The sequence below is a fragment of the Psittacula echo genome, assembly GCF_963264785.1.
Source record: "Psittacula echo genome assembly, chromosome: 14".
In the NCBI taxonomy this organism is placed as follows: domain Eukaryota; kingdom Metazoa; phylum Chordata; class Aves; order Psittaciformes; family Psittacidae; genus Psittacula; species Psittacula echo.
Genome location: NC_137750.1, coordinates 4,625,521 through 4,647,574, shown reverse-complemented (window position 1 = coordinate 4,647,574; position 22,054 = coordinate 4,625,521). Strand labels below are relative to the sequence as shown.

Sequence of the window (22,054 nt, the reverse complement as noted above, 5' to 3'; positions counted from 1 at the left end):
TGTGTGGTTTGTTGTTGGGCTCATTTCACTTCTCTTGGCCAAGACTCAAGAATTTGCTGAGTAACTTTTCAGAGAATCTGTTCCAGCAACCCAACAGCAATACGCTCCGTTTGCTTTTTCTAACATAAATAAATCTGAACATCTGCCAAAGAGGAAGAGGGGGAGGAAGCAAGGGAAAAGAGAAGTGATGGTGTGAGGAATGCCTTTTGGCAGAAGTGCTGGACTGAAGAAACGGGTGCGTGGACAAAGGAGCACTGAGAACCACTGGGGCAGTGAGGCCAGTCCATCCCAGGGAGGATCAGCATCTCTGCTTCTATAGGCACACTGCAAAGGACGGGCTCTGGATTCCTTTCAAACCTTCCCATCAAGGTAAGGTTAAGCATTCTTCTTAAAGCAAGTAAAAATTGCTCCTTAAAAGATATGAAAACATCCAGTAATTAATAACACTGTTAATATTGGCTGAGAATATGAATGCATAGGTGGGACACTGGGTATCTTTCTAACAGCCTGAGTTAAGCTTGTGATGAAGCTTAGTGACTACTTAAAGGTGGCAGTTTGATGTGGAATAACACACAAATGGAGCTCAGTTTATGGCAGGGGTCTGTTTCCAGAGGTTCTCAGTGCTAAGGGGATGCGTTAGGATCAGTTCAGCTCCGTATTTTAGCTAATCCAGCACGTGAGGAGCAGATTTCTTTCACGACGTGCAGTGTAAGCTAAGGATTGAATTTAAAGAGTCTTCTGTCACTGAGCCCATGTCCCTGCTCATCGTCCTGGCACGCTGTACTAGTGCATGTGTTTGCAGCGTGCACCGAGGGAAGACCATTTGTTGCAGCTGCTTTTCCAGCATTCCAGTGCCTGCTGCCTCATTACAGGGATCATGCCTCTCCTGTGGGCTGCATATAAATAACTGGAAGAAGATCAACTCTGTCTTGCCTGTCAGCACTGTGAGGCATCATCCCCCAAAGGGAACAGCACAACGTAAATCCTCCTTCCATATGACAGGAAGGTTTGGAAGGATTAGATCTATAAATGTTCTGCTATTTCTACCTGAGACGTCACGTATAGAAGATCAATGTCTTGTTTGAATGCATATTTTATCTATATATGTGACAGCAGAGCAGCGAGTGTCGCTCTTCTGCATATGGGGTACTTAATCCTTTTCCTCATTAAAGGCACTCATAATTACTGCTGGTTAATAGAGATGTATCTCATCTGCAGAGTTTACTCTGACAGCCAGCTCTGTGCCTGCTTCTTTAAGTTACCACCACCAGCATTAACCCAGGCAACAAATCTCTGTTTTGCTTTGACCACGTCTTTTGAATGATGCTGCCAGGTCTGCTGGAGTAACACCCCAAAACAGGCTCGTGGCTCTCTGCTTCTCTCTTGTTTTCTATTAATATCCCCAGCAACAACAGCTCTCTCCACACGCTTCCAAGAATTTGTTCTCTCCTAGCTCCGAGTTGCCTTCAATCAGCACTGTTTTCCTTGTGAGCTCAGCTCACACCACAGCCAGGAGTTGCTCAATGCTTCTTGGTGTGAAGCCTTCAGCACATTAAGACGACATGCAGAAAGGTTTTGGTGATTTTAATCAACCATGTTGTCATTTCTTGCCTATTAAGGCCACTCAAGCTCATTTCAGGTCGTGTGGAATGATCTTCCCTCTTTTATTTCACAAATAACTCCTCCAGTTTTACCATGCCACAGCACAAAAGTGTGAAATTCTGGTTGTCATCAGTGTCTTTACCACTGTAAGGGTTGGGATATTGAAGATGATGAGGTCCTGCCATGTTAGAAACTGTGCTGCAGGGCTGGCTTGTGCTCAGCACATGAGGTCTGAACTGCTCCTTGCAGCAGGAACGGAGGGAAAGCATCACTGTGCGGATCTGCACATAAAAGCAGTCACTGCTTTTCTGGCTTTTCTTGCGTTTGAAAGTGATTTGGGGCAAAAAAATGTTTGTAGGTTCGAAGATGAAGACTCTTCAGAGAAATATGAGTGTGTTCCAGCAGACTAAAGTTCTCTTGTGGAAAAACATCCTGATGAAGTGGAGGATGAGGACGCAGAGTTTTCAGGTAAGCTGAAATAGAAAGACAAAAGTGAGTAGTCAGCCATTGAGAGTGGCCAATCCCTGCCTGCCCTAAGTTAAAGTACTCTTGAAAAGCCGAGCTGGTAACACACACCTAGAGTTTAACTGATATTTCTGTCTTTTATGTAATATATTAGAGCACAGATGGGTTCTTTGGGTAATTTACTGAGGTAACAAGCGCGACGCAAAGACCATTTGTTAGTTAACATCTAAGGTACCTGTGTGACTTAGTGCTTCTTGTATTTTAATCCCACGTAGAATGTGCTTTTGTACTGTTATATATTAAATCTTCTCTGCTCTCCTAGGAGTGGATGCTGTCTCTGCTCTTTCTGCCACTGATTTTCTGCGTGTGCATGCTCATGAGGAACATCCGCTACCCTGAAGTGCCTTATGGCTACCTCGGGCAGTTGGATGATCCTGCCTACGATGCCACTGGGGTCACCATCGCTTATACACCCATCACTGTGACCACAAGGCAGATCATGAATAAAGTGGCCTTGAACTCAGTAATGATAGGTATGGTTGGCTTGTTAAATACGTAACTTTGTCATTATTTAACCTATTGTACAAGTTTTGTGTGTTGCTGGTTCTCCAGTATCTTTGGTCAGGGGAGAAAATTCATCCCAAGTTTTCCATTCTCAACAATACTTGTTTTCCAGTATTTAAATTATTACGGAGTGCTTCAGAACAGCAAAGCTGAACCTTTCCAATATTCACTATGTAGACTAATACTATTAAGACACCTTGGTTTGTTCTTTTGAGGTACGTTTCTCAATCCCTAAAGTATGAAGGATTTTAAAGTGCCACCCCATCCCATGAGAAGAACTGGGAAGGAGGAGTTGCAATGCTAAAAAAGCAGGATATACCCCCAGTGTCTAGGCACGTAATTCCAGACCTAAAAAACCTCATTGCAGTTCTTTTCTTACAAACCACAGGTATAATATTAGAAGCACTGGACAGTGAGAGAGCCCTGGAAGAAACCTGGATTTCAAATAAAGAAATTATAGGGGTTGTATTTAAGGACAACTTCTCCTATCACCTCAGGTTTCCTGCTGAGAATGTGGCTGCTCCAAATGACAACTTTGGAGACATAGGTAATACAAAATGAGGATGTACGGGTGGGTGATGGCCTGGCACGGACAGAATTGCTTCGTTGGAATAATCCATATCTGTTCAGTGATTTAATAAGTTGTTATTTTTTTGGTCGGGGGACATTGTCCATTTGCAGAGTCCCCATAGTGCACATGCATCTTAGCATCAGCTTTTGCAGTGAAAACCATTTACCTTTCACTGGTCTTACCTGTGATTCCCTTCATCTCTCACCTTGCAGATAACTGTTACGATTTCTCATGGCAGTACTGTCACAACCCAAGGTACTGGTACAAAGGCTTCCTGTCCCTGCAGGCCAGCATCGACGCTGCTATTATAGAGGTAAATGGGATTTATGACCTGATGTAGGTGTCATTTTGTTTTCAGCTTGGTATAGAAGAGATAAATTGTTCTGTGGCAGTAGCAAAGTCAGAAAATTCTGCATAGAAATAACCTTTATAAATACTCAGCCACCTGAGTACTATTGGCAGTACCAGTGGGAACTTGAACGCAATCAGTGGTTCCTGACTTTAGTTTCTCTTAAAGGCTGGGAACCAAGTGTAATACCATTATTTGATTTAGGGAATTACTCAGATTCCAAGGAAAAGGCAGTTCTTGCAGGAGACTGGGATGCTCTGAATATCTGCTGAATGATTTGCTTTCAAAGTAGACATATCTGTAATTTCTTGTCCTTCCTTTCCAAATTGTTCCTCAAAAGTATACCAGGATAGGGGTCATTTCACCTGGCTGTGCATCTCCAGTTGTCCAGGCTGGTTTTGTACCTGCGGAGAGAAACAGAACACCAGGGAATGTGAATCATTTGTGTGTCTGGATCCTTACCTCTGGATGAGCTTGAAGGATTTATCTCTTCGATTAGACAAAGAAGGCAATCTAGCTGAGGTGCAGACACAAAAATGAGTCAGATGAGCCCTTCCTATTGGGCTTTATCGCATTACTTGTTGATGTTCTCTATAAAGCTGCATTCAAAAGTACACCTAAAGATGGTGAATCAGAAGGTTCCTTATATAAATCCATCTCACTGTAGAAAACAAATGCTGAGATGCTGACCTTGAATTCCTTCAGGTGGTGACAAATCATTCTGTTTGGGAAGAAATGAAATCAATTGCTGGTGTCCGTATGAAGTCCCGAAGCGTCATCCCCTCCGTCACACTAGACTACGGTTACTTCATGATTACTATTGTGATGTGTTTCTCCCCGTTCATGTATTTCTTGTCAATGAATGTTGCAAGAGAAAAGAAGCAGCTCAAAGTATTGATGAAGACAATGGGGTTGCAGGACATGGCATTTTGGTGAGTTCTTTTTTAACGAAGGTGTGTTTGCCAGAAATCAGTATACTCCTGGCCCCTTGAGCAGTCAGTTCGTAAGTTAAATGAGTTCATAAGTTTTCTCCAGTACTCTAAGAACAAACCAGAAGTGCTGAGCATGGCAGTGGTGTGTTCTTCTTCCTTGGTGTTTCCTCCTCAGGTGGATGGTGCTATCTGCCTAGGATGAGAATGAGTTGACCCTGGGAAATAATTCATACCTTAAGATAAAACGGTTCTGGCACGCAGATTAAGTTTCAACAACAGTTCTTATTTAAATGAAAGTGTCATGCCCCCTTTCATCCTCAGGTTCTCCTGGAGTCTGCTGTATGCTGTTTATGTGTTGGTCCTCTCCTGCCTGCTGACAGCTATCGTGGTGGAGGATTCTTTCTACCTCAGCAGCTTCCCTGCGGTCCTACTGCTGTTTTTCCTCTATGGCCTAGCATGCGTAAGCCGGGTTTTACAGCCACGTTTTCTCACTACATGATTTAGTACACTGTTGATGAGCCCTTTGCACAGTGCTCAGTACTGTATCCTTTGTATGGTCATACTGATTGAAATAGCTGTGGATTCTCTGACTCAGCAGCAGTGATTTGAATCGCAGCTTGAAGGTCTGACAGGCAGTAGGTTGGCTACCAAAGACCTGGTTTGGAAGTCAGATCAATCCACTAAGAAGGATTTTAGTGTATTTTATTACACGGACTCGGCTCAGGAGCAATCTCTTTGCCTGCCAAATGGAGGCGCTACGGTTAAAGAGATTTATTTTCTTCCTTGATTGAAGGAAACTTCTGTTCTTACAGATCCACCTGGTTTTTATGCTCTGCTCCCTATTAAGGACCTCCAGACTCACTGGTCTCATGGCGTTCCTCATCACCCTCCTCTTCGGATGCCTGAGCCTTGTGGTGCTGATAGAAAACCTTCCAGAACCGCTGAAATGGTTTCTTGGTCTCTTCTGTCCTTTTGCATTTAACGCTGGCATTGCAAAGGTATGGCACATCATCTCTGCAGCTGAACCTTCCCGATAGTTTGCTGTCCTGGGCAAACAGTGAGGACAGAGTATATTTTATCACAGACAGAGGCCATAAAGGACCCTGCTGTGCTTTGCTGATAGAAAAAGGCATGGGAAGTCATGGTCCTCATTGCAAAAGACCAGTTTCTCCACATCTGTAAAACCTTCAAGTGCTCTTCATTCATACCTGTGAGAGCTGAGCTGCTGTTGGGCAGCAAAGAGGGGCTCCAATGCCCCATCCTGTTCCCGTATTTAGGAGCTCATAAATGCAAAGAAAACCACAGCCCTTCTCACAGTCTGTCATTGTGCACTTCAGTAGCACCCACACGAACCCGAGGAAGCCACAACAAGCCCATTGCCGCACACAACAGCACCATTATCCTCTGGGGCCTGGACCCCAGGCAGATGGGAGTTGAGTTGGGGACATCAGCTCTTCTCAACGCGGTCATTCCCCTCTTGCTGCAGCGACTCTTCCTGGCAACAGAGACACTGCAAACACAACTCCAGTTTCCTGCTGCAGCCGGCCTTCCTCCATCCCCCTTTTGGTTAATTCTGTGCTGTTTCCCATAAGCCCATATCTCCATAGCTCTGAGCAATGCTTGCTAGCTCTAGTTATTTTATATTTGATTTCCTGATACACACACGTATATATATATATGTTAAAAAATCTGCCTGAGAGAGGAGATTCTGCACCAGCAGAAAAGAAACTGAGTTTACTGCTAATTTACCATATGGATAAATCAACCACCATGTAAAATTGTACTGTCTTTGTCATGACTCTGTCATGTCAAGGCTGCCAATATCATGTTTCTTGAATGATTTTCTGTAACATTCTGGTCTCTGCTTTTGGATTGTTCTGGAAAATTCTAAATGAAACCATAAGATCTCTGCATGGAGTAAAAGTATTTCCTTTCCTCACTAGATAGAAAGGAAGGAGAATTGGTCAGTACTGCAGATGATGTCTGGGTTAACAAAGTCACCCATGGTTTGATGGCATCTGCATAGTCTTCCAGCCTGCAGATTATTCTTCTTTGTCCTTTATTTCAGGTTTTCCATTTAGAAAAATACGGAATGGGTTTATCTTTTTCTAACCTAATGGAGGATTCATACTTTCTATTTTCAACTTATATTATGCTAGTCTTTGACTCAGTCTTGTACATGCTGTTAGCTATGTACTTCGACAAGGTTCTCCCAGGTAGGTATAATTTATACTTATGATTATACTCTCTCATTTTATACCTTTGATTTCTATGGATTGCCTGTAATAGCTTGACAAGGAAATGAGGGCCTGCTCCTTTCTCAGAATAGGTTTTGGACTAAAAACTCATATTATATTACTGAGTGACTTTTCAGCCCCGGGCACGCACACTCTTAAGTCCCAAATCAAAGACAACAAAGTACTTAATGGTTTTTCTTTCTCTTATATAGCTGTTGAGCTGTTTATGAGAAAACACAGTGGGATATTATGTTAATTCATTAAGTAAATACTGAATTCGCTAGGTACAGGCCTGAAGCCAGCCTTTTTGTCTCTCCTAACCCCATCTCCAAACCTCTGTTTTTAACTCCTCGAAGTACCTATTTTGAGGCAGCCAGGTTCTTATTAGGCCCTCCTATATGTTTAGTCCCGGATGGTGTTTTGGTTGTGGCTTTGGTTAATGACAGATCATCTTCTCTGCTTTCCTGTCAGGCAAATACGGCATCCCAGACCCCCCTTTTTTCTGCCTGAAGCCCTCGTACTGGGTGCAGAGCAGGAAAGGCTCCACCAGGAAGATGCCCAGAACTCCAGTGAACCCTGAAGAGCTCCTCAGAGACGATGTAGAGCCGGTGCCCTCTGAATTCATGGGGAAAGAGGCCATCAGGTAAAGAGAGGAGTTGCTGCTCTTCTTTTTCAGTTGAGGAGCCTGGGTTTAATGCTCCCACCGCTTCCACCATCAGCTTTGTTTTGATTTACCCAGGCAGTTTTTGTGTTCATGAGGCTCTTGCAAAACACTTTATTTCACAGAGAAATATTAGAGATGGAATGCAGATGAGATGAATAGATAATTCAGGCTGAGCACTAATAGTGAAATTCGGGTAAATTCAGTTTTAAAAATAGCAGGGTTTTTGGTGTAGACTTGGTTAAACATCCATTAGGAACCCTGTCTTTGCAAGGCTGGGTGCTCCAGTATTTTGTGCCAGGTAGAGATGTTCACGCCTGTGTACAGAGCATACCAAACCAAACCATAATATCTTACTTACCTTCCTTTTAGACTCAGCAATATTAAAAAAGCATATAAGAAGAAGGACAAGACTACAGAAGTTTTAAGAGGTAAGAAAGCCTTGATACTGATTCCTGTTAAAAATGAGGGAAAACAGTTGTGCAAATGTTTCAGTCAAAGAAATACAACACTTGCATTGCTTAAGAATTTATGTCAAATATTGATGTAACTGATCACTATTTTGTTCAGTTTTCACTGATTTTCCATATTTAATAAGACTAAAGAGAACAAAGATTTTTTTCTATTGTATTTCTGTCTTTTTTGCTAAATATAGAGCAATTTCTTATGTCTTCAGTTAAAAGTTTGCAGAACTTTACCCCACATTTCTTAATGCACTTTTCACTAATTATTGCTACCTAGTCCTTATACTCCTGAACTTGTCCTACCTTCAACAATGAGTAAAGCCAAGTCAAACCTTATTTCTTCCCAAACTTGATGTTGTTTGCATTCTAGGTTTGTCTCTAAGTATTTATGAGGGTCAGATCACCGCCTTACTTGGCCACAGTGAGGCTGGAAAGACGACACTGTTAAACGTGCTCAGTGGGCTCACTTTCCCTTCCGAAGGTAGGATGGCAAGTACTGGGCTTAATTCAAAAGCTGTGAAGACCAGTTCATTCCACCTCACCACATTTATTCCTATAAACAGGCTCTGCAACCATCTACAACTACAAACTCTCTGAAATAGGAGATAGGGAAGAGATTCGAGAGATGGTTGGCGTCTGCCCGCAGTTCAATGTACAGTTCGGTGTCTTAACAGTGAAAGAAAACTTGAAAACCTTTGCAGAAATCAAGGGCATCAGGTCCAAAGAGGTAGAGCAAGAGGTAAGTGTATGTCCTGTGAGCACTCCCCTGGAATGCATCATGTTTCAGCAAAGGCTCCTCTGGGAAGCTCAAAGGCTCCTCCTGGTTGTCTCTTCTGAAAACCAAAGCTGGTTTTGACCATCAACCAGGTTAGTAGGCAACTTGTGGGCTTGACGGAACCCAAGGAGATGAGCAGATGACCTCTTGCTGGTGATGGTAGACCTTGGTATATGCTCTTAGAAACTGCACCTTCAATCCCAGCCAGATCTCCTTCACGACTGGTAAAGGATGGAAAGACACTCGGTGTTGAGAATGGACATCCTTGTGCTGTTCTAGGTGCAAAACATTTTGGAACTGCTGGATATCAGTAACATTCAAGACATTCAAGCAGAGAAACTCAGTGGTGGGCAGAAACGGAAGTTATCCATTGGAATAGCCATGCTTGGGAACCCCCAGGTAAAGCAGCAGGCATGGCACCATAACATAGGGAATGTTTAGGTCCAACATAAGTAAAACCTTGTCATGTGCTTGGCTACAAGCTCTTGCATAACTTCAGACATCTTTAAAGTTCTCATAATTATTAACATTAATAAATGTCATTATATTGCTGATCCATCTTGCTAGTTTTGTTTTAAAGCACATAGACAGTCCCCCGACCTCAGCTCCCAGAATAGATGCCTTTGCACAAAAGCTGGCCTGGGTCTCTTGCCTTCAGGACATGAGGTTTTCAGAACACCAGACCCAAAAGACGTGCAGTAACTCTGGCATGAAGAGCGTCTGATTTCATCCGTTCTGCAGGTTTTGCTCCTGGATGAGCCAACGGCTGGGTTGGATCCTCTTTCCAGGCACAAGGTGTGGAGCCTCCTCAAGGAGCACAGAGCTGGTCGGGTGATCCTGTTCAGTACCCAGTTCATGGATGAGGCTGATATCCTTGCAGGCAAGCACTGGCTCGGCCTGCAGCACATCTGCAGAGCAACCATGGAGTAGAAAGCTCATATGAGGTTCAGCTGCAAAACCAGTTTTGAACCACAGCTCTACAGTATAAATCCCTTTGGCTTATTCTTCTTCTAGACCGCAAGGCTTTTATCTCACATGGAAGGCTGAAGTGTGTCGGTTCTTCTCTGTTCTTAAAGAAGAAATGGGGGATTTGCTACCATTTAAGGTATCTACTTCAGCCCCAGCAATGGGTATCTGGGAAGTCACCAGAATGAGTGTCAGGGGGAAACCATATTGCAGATGTCATCAAACCAAGAAAATGAACTTGATTAATACAGTTAAATAAACTGAAGCAGGATTTTACTCTGGAGTAAGGAATGAATGAAATACACTGGAGCTTTCTTTGTATGCATCCAAGCAAACCCAGTGGTGGTGGTTGTTTGAGTTTGGGTTTGTGTTTGGGTTTAGGGGATTATTTGTGTTTAGGTTTGTTGGGCTTGTTTGGTTGCTAGGGTAGGTTTGTTGTTGTTTCAAGACTAAGCATCTCTCTTTTCATAACTGAACAGGATCCATGTCAGGGAGTCCTGTGACTTAAAGAACGTGACATCTCTGGTTAAACGGTACATCCCCAATGTCATCTTCTCAGGACACAGTCAATATGAGCTAAGATATAAACTGCCATTAGAGAACATGAACAAATTCCCAGGTAATGTGTATTAAAATAATTCAGAATTGTCCATAGGGAAAAAAAATCATCACAAATGTGGGGAAAGACAAATGGAGCAATTTTCTATAGGAGTCACTTAAGGAATTAGAACTGTTGCATTATGGTTTTCCCCTACAATTTTAGCATGGAATCATAGAATATAGAAACATAGAATGGTTTGGGTTGGAAAGGGCCTTAAGATCATCCAGTTCCAACCCACCTGCCATGGGCAGGGGCACCTCACATTAGACCATGTCACCCAAGGCTCTGTCCAGCCTGGCCTTGAACATTGCCAGGGACGGAGCTTATACGTGCTTATATTTGCAACCTTGGAGGCACTCGTCTTACCTCTGTCCTGCAGATCTGTTCAGTGGCCTCGACAGCTGCTCTGACCAGGGGATTATCAATTATGGAGTTAGCATGACAACCCTGGAGGATGTCTTCCTGAGGCTGGAGGAAGAAGCCACAGTGGATCAAGAAGGTACAATCGTGGCTGCAAATGCACAACTCGCAGCCAAAGGGAACGGCTACTTTGCAATAACCTCTGGCCATGCCTCCAACAGCTGGTTACTAGATGGCTCTTAGGCTTTCACACATTACAACATAGAAGCTGGTCTTAGACATGAATGTGTACGTGGAAAACTCTCTGCAGATGAGCACGTCCTCGGGGAAGAGCGTGCAGAAGTGGGATCGCAATGCCCTGAGGAGATGGAGCTGGGCTCCCTGATGCTCTCGGACTCTGGGAAGGCGGCAGTCGTCGGCTTGGCTCTCTGGAGGCAGCAGGTCTCTGCCATGGCATGGGTGCACTTCTTAAAGCTGAAGAGCTCAGTGAAAAACCTGCGGTCCATGTAAGTACCAGCGTGATTCTGTCTTGCAGATCCGAACAATCACAGCAGGCTGTTTCTATGAGCATTTAGATTAGTTGATATCAAGTCTTAGCAATGAATGATCTTGGTAATCTGCACTCAGAGGAGAGAAAAGCTTCTTCTTTTCCAGTGCCAGTAATACAAAATCTCCCTTTTGTGCATTTTCCTTTCTGTACTGAGTAATTTATGCAACAGAAACCCAATTTCTTTCTGAAGAAAAGAATCATTTAGAAACACTTTTATTTCAGATGGAGAGGGAAGTTTCAAAATAAGCCAGCGTGTTCAAAGAGAGGAAAAAATGCTACTACCAGGCTTCTTCTTTTAACTTAAAATTCTCTCACGTTGCCAATGTTGAACTATTTTGGCCCCACTGATCTTCAAGCTGGTATTTCCTGCTGGGGTACAAGAAGCCGATGGGAGATGCTGATCTATGCATCCTTAAGGAAATCTGAAAAGCGTTTTATGGCTCTAAAATCTGAGCATTGCAGATCTAAGGTTCTCTCCCTGATGCATTTTGAGGTTGTTTGTGAATGATCAAATTTGAGACTTCTGAAAAGAAAAATGCCAAATATCCGTAGCAGAAGGAGCGTTGGGTAACCTGAATACAGTTTAACCATTCCCAATAGGCAACCGCATTCTGCTGAAGGTCTGTTTTCAGAGTGTTTATCCATCTCTCTCTTTAGTTTGCTGCTCTATGTGGTTTTCCTGCTTCCTGTGGTTTTGCAACTGTCCCTGCTAGCTGCCTGGCAGAGCGGGAATGCTTGGGAGCTCTCATCTGCACGATATTTCTTGCCCCAGGGGAAGAGGGCTTGGTCAGAGACAACAACCAGCCTCCTGGTCCACAACAACACGGGTGAGGGCAACAAGCCTTTCCTCATCCTTTCCTATGCTGGGGCTGCTTGGTGTTGCGAAGGAAAATAGTGAAAGAGGAGATGGTTGTAGGATGTAGGGAATCTAAGGCGGGATGGAGGGGTTTATGATGGAGAAGCATGGGAATTGTCATTTTTAGAGGGTTGTGAAGGAAACCCATGGGGTAAGATCCTGATGCAATGATGTGAAAAGGGATATCATAGCAGATGAGATTAGAAGGGACCCAGTGCTTTCCCTGCTCCAAATCTAGACCCCTATCCAAGCAGTCTCTGCATTTTCAGAGCATGGGATTCTCAAACCACATTCCAGTAAAGGCTCACTAATGTTGAGTAAAATTAATGATCTAGTTCCAGTTTTACCTTCCATGTTCCTATGAATGGATGCTATTTAACGTTATTTGGCCAGAGTATGAGACTGTTGGCTTCATCAGACCGTCACAAAGGAGGAACTGCATTTGGTAGCAGTTCAGGAAAGGCAGGGAAAAAAATGACAATGCAAAAATGCAGTCAATGAGACTGAAATCCATTAACTTCACAAGAATTACTGTGCAATGGTCCACCACGTGTGTGTCACCTGATATCCACGGTTATTAGACTTCCTCGGGTTCTGTTTGGTGGTCATGGATTTGAAGAAAAACCCCAAACTATCAAAGACTCTCCTGTTGTCCAGTATTATGATTCCTCTGCTTTTGGCTTTCACACCAGGCACAGCCATTGAAGACTTCATCCATGTGCTCGAGAGCCAAGATCTCACAGTGGAAATAAGTGCGGAAAACATCACAGAGGAGCTAAAACACAATGGGGCTATAAACGTGTCTCGCAAAGGTCAGGTGAGGATTTTTCTTCTCCTCCTCCTGTTTCTTCCCAACAACTGAATAATTTAGCATGATGCTTCCATCTGGTCTACCTGTGGGATGGTCCTGTTGAATAAGGCCCATGGGTTGAAAGATGTGAAAGTGTTTTAACCAGTAAACTACATGATAGAGGAGACCTTATCTGCTTCATCCTCCACCTCAAACTTCACATTTTTTGTAGCACAGACTTCTAATAACTTATAATCTGGTTTTTTAGCAAACAAAACATAAGCAAAATTATTCCAGGCCCAGATTCTCCTGGTGTGCTCCTTTTCTACTGCAGATGAGAAAAGCCAAGAGTTCTCATCTTGTTTTCTTGTTCTTTCAAGAGCTACAGGTTTACTGTGTTATGCCACATGGAGGCTGTCAACTGCTTCCCGGTGCTTGTGAATGTCATTAGCAACGCTCTGCTGAAAGTCTTCAATTCCACCGTGCACATTCGGATCTGGAGCCATCCATTTTTACCTGTAAGTGGCAGAGCCGGAAGGTGTCAGAAAATAGTCATTAAATCTGATTAAGGTCTCAGTAACTCATCAGATTTAAGTGGCAAGCCTGTGGGCTGTATGTGCCTGAAAACCCACCTTCCTCAATGCTCACTCTGGAACATTTAACTTCAGGAAAACTGAAGGCTGGGAGGGCTTCTTCAGGAGGGTTTCTTCAGGAGGTTCCTCATTCTCTACTTCACATTGCAGGGCTGTGGTTTGAGGAAAACCTTCCTCCTGACAGTATTTGCTTTCAAATCTCACTTTGTGTTCATCCTGTCTTGTATTTCATGAGAAATGCAATAAAACAAATTATTGCATCTTGCCTTTTACATGGCATATGTTTTACACAATGCTTTGTTCTTCTTTTTCAGAGAGGCGACCCACAATTCTGGGATTATTTTGTTACTTTTTACCTCTTTTATATGCTGTTGTTATTCCCTGGTTTTCCTCCTCAATTTGCAATGGGCTATATGCAGGATTACAAGGTAAACGGAGGCAGATTTGGGGTGCACAGAAGGGATTACAACTGTGTTGACACAAGGAAGTTTGAGTATGATGCCATGAGCAGCTTTGCACCCAACAACAGCTCTTTCCATTGTGTCTTCCCAGGTGGGAGCTCGTGCCCAGCTGAGGGTCTCAGGGCTCTTTCCCTCAGCATACTGGTGTGGCCAGGCACTGGTGGACATCCCACTGTGCTGGCTCCTTCTCTTCTCGATGTTTGGCCTCCAGTTTGCATTGAGCACCAAAACTTCCTGGCACACTGACGCCCTCTTCCTGGTGGTACATCTCATTCTGATGATTGCTGGTTCACTAGGGGAGGGATTGAGGTAGTATTTTGCGCACATGTAGGGATACAGGAGACACCTCTGTGTCCCCAGGTGCTTACGGACCTTCTCCTTGTTTCACCTCCTATCGTTTGGGTTTTCCCAGCTGGGAATAAAAGGCAATAAAACTTGCCTTTAATATACTCCTTCACACTTGGCAGTAGAATTGTGGTAATTTATGAATGCCTTGATCTTAATGTATGATCGTTTAAACTGAACCACATTGCTATATATAGGTTCCTGGTTGTTTAGATGACTCCAATTTCTAATGAAAGCCCTTTCTTTCTGTAGATCACAGGTGCTCTTAGCTATGGAATTTCTATTGTTCTCTTCACTTATGTGATCTCCTTCATCTTTCGCAGAGGATGGAACTGTGATTTTTGGTCTTTTATCATGATAGCGGTAAGCATATGGCTAGAAAATGTGCTGTAGGGTTTACAGAAATGTATTTTGAGATCGTAAGGATGGACTCTATGTCAAAACACCAAATATAGATGAAGAACATAAATATGAGCATGTGTTTTATAGGAGTCAATTCTGTATTAAATTCCTGACACCATGTTCTGTTCCTATAATCCTACTGTGGCACAGGGAAATGCTTGGATATACCCTGCTCTGGTGCAGGAATGAAGGCAAAAAAGTTACTTATTGCTCTGTTCAACACTTTGCATCCAGGAGATGTAAGGTGTTGAGACGTGAGCCATTAGGTTAGATGCAGCCTGACCTGGGTTATTTGGCAGGAACTTGGGATGGAAAGAACAGGGTAGGATGCCATGCTTCATTGCTCTGCCTGGGAAGAAGTTTCCCCAGCTGACCTAAACCAGCATCCTACCCTCAGGCAGAGATGGCTGAGAACGTCCTGATCCCTCACTGTTTCTCATCTTTATATCTCTTGTCCACCTTTAGGAATCCATCAGGGAACTGAAAAAGTAAAACCCACACAACTTTAAAGGCTAGTGATGAGCACAATCTTCCCCATCAACTAAGTTACCCTCTTGCTTTATTCTTAGGTATTCTTCGTTTCTTGTATCATCAGCAACATCATGTATTTTTCCATGGATATCAGAGTCACCATCTATATTCTGTCTCTCTTGATTCCTTTGTTCCCACTGCTGGCTGTAACGATGAGCTGCATGCAGGTAAGCAATGGTGCTGAGCAAGGAAAGGCACCCCACCATAGAACACAACTATGTGTCCTTGTGAGCAAAGTCTGGTGATACCCACGTATTGTGCTCTGGGAAGGCTCCTTAGTTTTCTCTTACAGGTGGGATTTTCCCAATGGCCAGAGTGCATCATTAGATATCCATTTCAGATCAGATTTGATTTTCCCTGCTGCTTGTTATGGTTAGGGAACACTTCTGGCGCTTGAGCTGTGATTGTAGATTAGGATCTTCCCACGCAGAATTGAGCAACTTGGCTTGAACAACCATAAGAGAAACTTACACATCTGATGTTGCATGGAAACCAAGGGAGAATTCAGAACACTCACAAGGTGCTTTACTCCATGTCGGCTGAAGGGGGTGGTGGAAAGTCAGCTAGGAATTTGACACCACCCTCCAGCTACATACAAGACCACTTATGAGCCCCAAATTACTTAGGAGTGAGTCCAAACGGAAGAGACTCCTCTGTCCTGTCCCATTCACCTCCACCTCTTCTCTGCTGGTACCCCAAACGAGAGGAGACAAGGTATTTTCCTGTGTTAGGCCATTATCCCCTGAAGGAGGGTTTGAGACATGCGCTGAGTGCTGTGACATTTTCTGCTATCTGTATTTGTTCATTGTATGGTGAATGTCTTGTGTAAATCAGAAGCTTTTCTTCAGTTTCAAAGTATTTGTTATTTGCTTTTAACCCTCCCAGAATTAGCCAGCAGCTCTTAACTGTGTATTTTCTTATTATTCTTATAGGTCTTAGTAGACGACGAGTGGTTATTTGAGCTGATTCCAAAGACTGATTTACTAATAACTGTCTTTGCAGTAAGAAAACATTTAAGATTACTTTTATTTAGTAATGCATGTCTACTAAACCCTGCCCTCAGTTGAGTAAACAGGCAAGAACCCTGGGTTCATTTCATGCAGCAGGATCAAAATGGGTTACTCCCCTGTGCAAAAATAACCTTGCTCCTTTGAAACAGGGAAGGGGAAATGGAATAAGCCCAAATCACTTAATGCTGCCCTGTTATTTTTATGAATGATGTTTTTCTTCTACTATTGCTATTTTCTGGAGCACTGGCAAGTGACAGCAGAGTTCACCTCCTTCAGGATTACCCCAAATTTAGATGTTTCACACACTATGGTTTTCCCCCACGTATTTTATAACCCCCCCCCACCGTCTCAGTTTCAGCCACAGTAGGTGGAAGGCAAAGCTGTTAATGTGGCAACCTCTGTTTTTCAGCCTTTTATCCATTCTGTGGGTTTCATTTTTCTTCTTCGATATTTGGAGATCAAATATGGAAGAGCAGTTCTGAGAAGGGACCCGATATTTAGGTTGGTATAAACACGCATGCGCCGCAGGCACATGTGAGATCTAAATTGCTATCACACTGCTTTACCTTGAAGACGTTTTGGTCAGATATCATTGACTTTGTGTCCCTATTTTTAAATATATGTTTAAATATCGGTGATTTTTTATAACTAAAATAGCCTCTTAAATACTGAGGAGCTATAAAACAGCTCTCAAGCTTGCTAATACCTCCATATGGTGTTTCATGTTTGTAGGATTTCCCCAAGAAGACAAAGCAGCCACCAGCATCCTGAAGAGCTTGAAGAGGAAGATGAAGATGTTAAAGCTGAAAGAGCAGCAGTGAGAAATGCCATAGTGACTCCGAGTCAGGAGGAGGTATGACCAGATCTGTCTTATTTTATACCAATAAGAAGCCCACTGGTAAAAACCAAATCACCAAGTATCAATAAGCACAGGTCAGTGCTTCAGCTGTATTATTCTCATGGGGAAAATCCAACTCCTACATGTACAGTGTGGGCCCCATCAGGATAGAGACGTAAGATGTTAAGAGGAATATGAACCGTAAAGTGTCCTTTTGCACCTCAGATTCCCAATGAATTAGAAAACAAAAGATCTTTAGAAGGTTTTCTGCCTTTTTTAATGGAAAAATATTACTGAAGGCTTAATGCTATCCAATATAATAGACTGCTCTTTCTCCCTCCTCACTTTCAGAAATCAGTCATTATTGTCAGCAATCTGTGCAAGGAATATAAAGTAAAGCAAGCTGGTTCCATTTTTAAGAAGAAGAAGAAAATGGCCACCAAAAATGTTTCCTTCTGTGTTAAAAAAGGTGAGATCTGGAACTGTTCTCCTAGACCTGATTTGGACCCTGATCATACCCAGAGAGTTAATTCTTAGTTATCTGAGCAAGGACGTAAAGGTCAAATCTATTTGTTCTGTGGTTAGGGCATGCTCAGTGTGTGGTTAATGTGATAATGGACAGTGTAAGGTGGAGGCATCCCATTAGTTACCTTTGACTCTGTTACTTAAAATAAAGTAGCCCCCCCCTCCAGAATCCACTTGAGCAGAGGCTTCTTAGAGCCCTGGGAGCAATGCTCAGGCTCACAGCATCAGTTAGAGTAGAAATGTTATGGGCTCTCAAGGCATATATTTATACTATTTACTTTTATATGTCTTTGTTATTATTTGTATTTTTTTCTTTTGTGGGAAGGATATATTTCTGGAAGGGGAAGTATTGCTAAGAAATTATATGCATTTATTCCAGGAGAAGTATTAGGGCTGCTGGGGCCCAATGGAGCTGGTAAAAGCACGGCTATAAAAATGATCACTGGAGAGACAACACTGACTGCTGGGCAGGTAGGAGAAAGGAGAGAGATCCACAATAAAAGCACAAGTGCAAACCTTGTTCCTGGGCTAAGCTATCATTATTTTACAAAGCATTATGAGTGATAAAGGTTTTGACTGCATTCACTGGGCTATTAAATTGTATTGATTGTATTGAATGTATTGATGAAAGATATTCATAGAATCATAGAGTGGTTTGGGTTGGAAGGGGCCTTAAATCTCATCCAGTTCCAACCCTGCCACAGGCAGGGACACCTTCCACTAGAGCAGCTTGCTCCAAGCCCCTGTGTCCAACATGGCCTTGAACACTGCCAGGGATGGGGCAGCCACAGCTTCTGTGGGCACCCTGTGCCAGCACCTCAGCACCAAATTTTGAGCTACGCCTGACTTTGACAAGCAGTTGCTTCTACCTTAATTGTCCATGGTTATCTTTAGAAGCAATGCAAATGAGGGTTGCAAAATCACTTCCTTGCTCTTTGGGTTTCCTTGCCTAAATCCCAGTAGTCTTGCCCTTGTATCTGTATTTGGGCAAGGCTGTGAGAGCAAAACTATCACCCTATTTGTGCAGGTGCTGATGAAGAAGGGAAATGGATCAACCTCCCACCTCCAGGACCATGCACCCTCCTTCCTGGGGTACTGCCCACAGGAGGACCCACTCTGGCCAAACCTCACCGTGCACCAGCACCTGCAGGTCTATGCGGCTGTGAAAGGGGTGTCCAAGGAGGATACAGCTGCTGCTGTTAACCGGTACGGATGGAGGGTGCCTCAGGGGTTGGCCAATGGTTTATCCCCACTCCTAGGCTACGAGGAGGGGACCAGAAAGTCAAAATTCACTCTAAGCCATAAAGAAGCCCAGGAAACGGAGCTGCAAAACTGATTTTGTGCTAAATGCCGTGATTAAGTGAGTGGGTTAAGAAAATCCCCAATTCGCCTGAGTGCATCTAGTGAAGATAAATTTACCACTAATGCCCTTTTAAGTGTGCTATCTTTAGGAAGCTTTCCTAAAATCTGATGTTATAGTTGGGAACTACAAGAAAGGGTGCTTAAGCACTGCAGGCTCAGCTGACATTGGCAGGGTGGAATGGATTTATAGTGCTGTTGACACTAATGCTGGGTTTAGATAAAAGCGTGTGGCTTATTCAGTACACTTTGCTTCAAGTATTCCCTTCCATTTTAATAACTCAATAAATGTTTCATGAAAACAAGCAGGAGTGAAAAGCAAGGGGAAGAAAGTTCCTTTTTCTTATCATTGTGGGAGTCCTTGATGAGAGTATTGATTTGGAATAACAAAAATGTTCTTTCTTTTTAACACTTGCTCCCTTTCCCCCCAGAATAGTAAATGCTCTACAGCTTCAAGACTACCTAAAAAAGAAACCTGGAAAATTATCTGCTGGGATAACCAGAAAGGTTTGTATTGTTTTACTGACAATGAGCACTGCAATGCTCATAGCACAAATCAAATATCCCCTTTGTCAGCAGAGGGACCTACCTGTGCTCCGAGCTACAGGGAGAGCATCGTGCTGTCTCCCGTGGTGGGGTGATGGAAAATCAGCCTTTCCCAAGACCACACTGCCTATAAATCAAACCTTTATTCCCATAAATGAAGCAATGCTGCTGCAGCTTTTTGTAGACCGAGTGCCAGGGACCGCAAAAGGTTTGATCCAGTCCCTTTTCCCTGTCCTAGCTGTGCTTTGCAGTGTGCATGCTGGGCAACCCCGCGGTCCTGCTCCTGGACGAGCCATCAACTGGCATGGATCCCAAAGGGCAGCGCTGTGTCTGGTGAGTTAGGATGTTGTGCACTGTGTTACCGCAGTCATAAAGGGTGCAGTGCCTAAGGCCAGGTAAAGACTGTTTGACCCCATCTGCGGTTAGTGCTGCTTGTCACTTGCCAATGGTTTTAACTGGAAATTCCGTTTTCTTGGTTCTCCCTAGCTAAAACATGAGCAAGGAGAGAGAAAAAACGTTTTACTTTCACCCTTATTGCAAACCTTCATAAAGGGACCTGAGGCAAAAATAGTTATTCATGGGTATATATATACACACATATATTCTAATATTATTATTTCAAAGTATTATCATGTGCACATCAGTCTAAAGTTGCTGTATGTGAATTTTTACACTTATTTTAGAGGAAAGGTATCTGGAGGGACAAACGTATAAGAAAAAGTGTCCAATATTCCCAGGGAATATTAACGTTATTTCTCCTTCTTTTTTTATCCCCCTTCTGGTCCTCAGGAAAACGCTTCGCGCCGCCCTGAAAACCAAGGAGGCAGGAGCCATCCTTTCCACACACCACATGGAGGAGGCAGAGGCAGTGTGTGACCGTGTGGCCATCCTGGTGTCGGGGCAGCTACGGTGGGAATGCAGCTGAGCTGGGAAACAGGGGCTCCTCCTTCAGCCTCACTTACCTGAGCCCGTCACCGTGGGCTTTACTGAGTGCTCCCTGTGATTTCACCAATTTGGGAAGGAGCAGACGATGGGGCACCAATGGTTTCACACTCGCATCTCTTCTTTTTCCTGCCCCTCCTGCAGGTGCATTGGCTCCGTTCAGTACTTGAAGAACAAGTTTGGCAAGGGCTATCTGCTGGAAATTAAGGTGAAGGATCCGGAGCGCGCTGAGCTTCTCCATGCTGAGATTTTGAGGATTTTCCCGAGCGCAGCCCGTCAGGAGCGGTAACTATAAAATATGGGGTGAACGGTGGTTTCAATTCATCCCTGAAAATGTGCCCAGTCTGATGGCCAGACTCAGGATCTCAGCTGGAGATGGACAACCAGCTCAGAGACCCTGTCTGCGGATCTGATTTGATAATGTCACCAGGTTCAACCCTGCTGTGACCACTGCAGCAAAACATTCACATATCCAGCTCATAGCACGACATAAAGTTTTGATCCCAGGACCTCAGTACAGACCAGAAATCATCTTTTCTTCTTTTTCTTCAAGGTTCCCTTCTTTGCTAGTCTACAAGGTCCCAATGGAAGATGCACTGCCCCTGTCTCAATCTTTCTCCAAGCTAGAGGAGGGTAAGAGCAAAACAAGATGACTTTCTGAGAAGGTGAAACACAGACCGTCATTTTTTGACGCTCTTTCCATTTCTCCACAGCCAAACGAAACTGCAGCCTCGAGGACTACAGCTTCTCTTTGAACACTTTGGCTCAGGTAGGTGATTTCAAGGCTGGATATTCCGTAAAGGCATGAGCAGGAAGAAAAGCTGCAGTGGGATCTGGTGAAGCAGTGAGGATCCACCAAAAGACTTTTGGCGGTGGCAGGTGATGGATCCTTTGCTGGGAAAGTGGTGCAAAATGGTCTGGGGTTTTTGCACTGCAGGGATTTAGCGTGACGGGAATAAGTGTAGGCGAATTGTTGCTGTCTGACTCCACTCACCCAAGTCACGAACACAGCACATCTTGTCCATTTCAGGTGTTTCTGGAACTCTCCCGAGAGCAGGAAATGGATAATCTTGACCTGACTTTGGATGGGGCTTTTGAATGGAATCAGCTTCAGCAGGAGGACTGCTGAAGATCCAAGATGCTCATTTACACATTACTGCGTATTAACCCGACGTGATACTGCACATATTTACTACCATTATCAGCGTACCATGAAGAGGAAGAACAGCTCTACCTTTCCAGCAAGCATCTGCTGAGGCCTCCTCTCCAATGCAGAAGGCATTTCACCTGAACATTGCAGGTGTCTACATTAAGCCTGATCCCAACCAGCATTTCCAAATGAAATTGGTTGATGAAACCGTGCCTGCACTGATGAAAGCTCTCATCAAACAGAGCAGCACACAGCAAAGGGACAAAGAGGTTTGCAGGGATCATAACCCATCTATGGGGATCGGAGCTCTGCTTTGCTCAGTAGATGTGGGTGCATCAGGGAATTCTGGACATGCTGCCAGCTTTCTGGGCTCCTCTCCCACCAACGTGTGGGGCTATTTGCCTACGATGTGTTTAAATACATCTTAATGAAATTTGCACTCTATTTTTATACCCTTCCAATAAATGTCTCTATAGATACCGCCGTTACACCCTCATATGTCATCATTGCTGTGGACCGTCAGGAACAGCTCAGACTCCTTCCCATGGGGATGGAGGTAGCTACAGAGGTGCAAGAGCTAGTGGTCAGGCTGTTGTAGCCCCTCACGTT

General features: G+C 43.8%; 1 protein-coding gene across 1 annotated transcript; it reads left to right on the top strand.

Annotated features, from left to right (window-relative positions):
• Positions 1-1,968: 1,968 nt before the first annotated feature.
• Positions 1,969-21,424, top strand: LOC308227221 (ATP-binding cassette sub-family A member 10-like; the record flags this gene model as incomplete). The annotated part of the gene is made up of 38 exons (XM_080629632.1): positions 1,969-2,070; positions 2,390-2,600; positions 3,020-3,178; positions 3,415-3,515; positions 4,257-4,483; positions 4,805-4,943; positions 5,296-5,481; positions 6,552-6,699; positions 7,192-7,363; positions 7,754-7,812; positions 8,216-8,326; positions 8,409-8,584; positions 8,900-9,019; positions 9,362-9,500; positions 9,635-9,725; positions 10,066-10,205; positions 10,567-10,686; positions 10,858-11,053; positions 11,755-11,924; positions 12,646-12,770; positions 13,124-13,261; positions 13,651-13,764; positions 13,889-14,059; positions 14,395-14,505; positions 15,114-15,242; positions 16,008-16,076; positions 16,495-16,586; positions 16,818-16,938; positions 17,275-17,392; positions 17,828-17,919; positions 18,476-18,654; positions 19,239-19,314; positions 19,592-19,686; positions 20,143-20,262; positions 20,440-20,580; positions 20,849-20,928; positions 21,009-21,064; positions 21,326-21,424. The coding sequence occupies 38 exons, from the start codon at positions 1,969-1,971 to the stop codon at positions 21,422-21,424; spliced, it is 4,893 nt and encodes a 1,630-aa protein (XP_080485758.1).
• Positions 21,425-22,054: the final 630 nt, after the last annotated feature.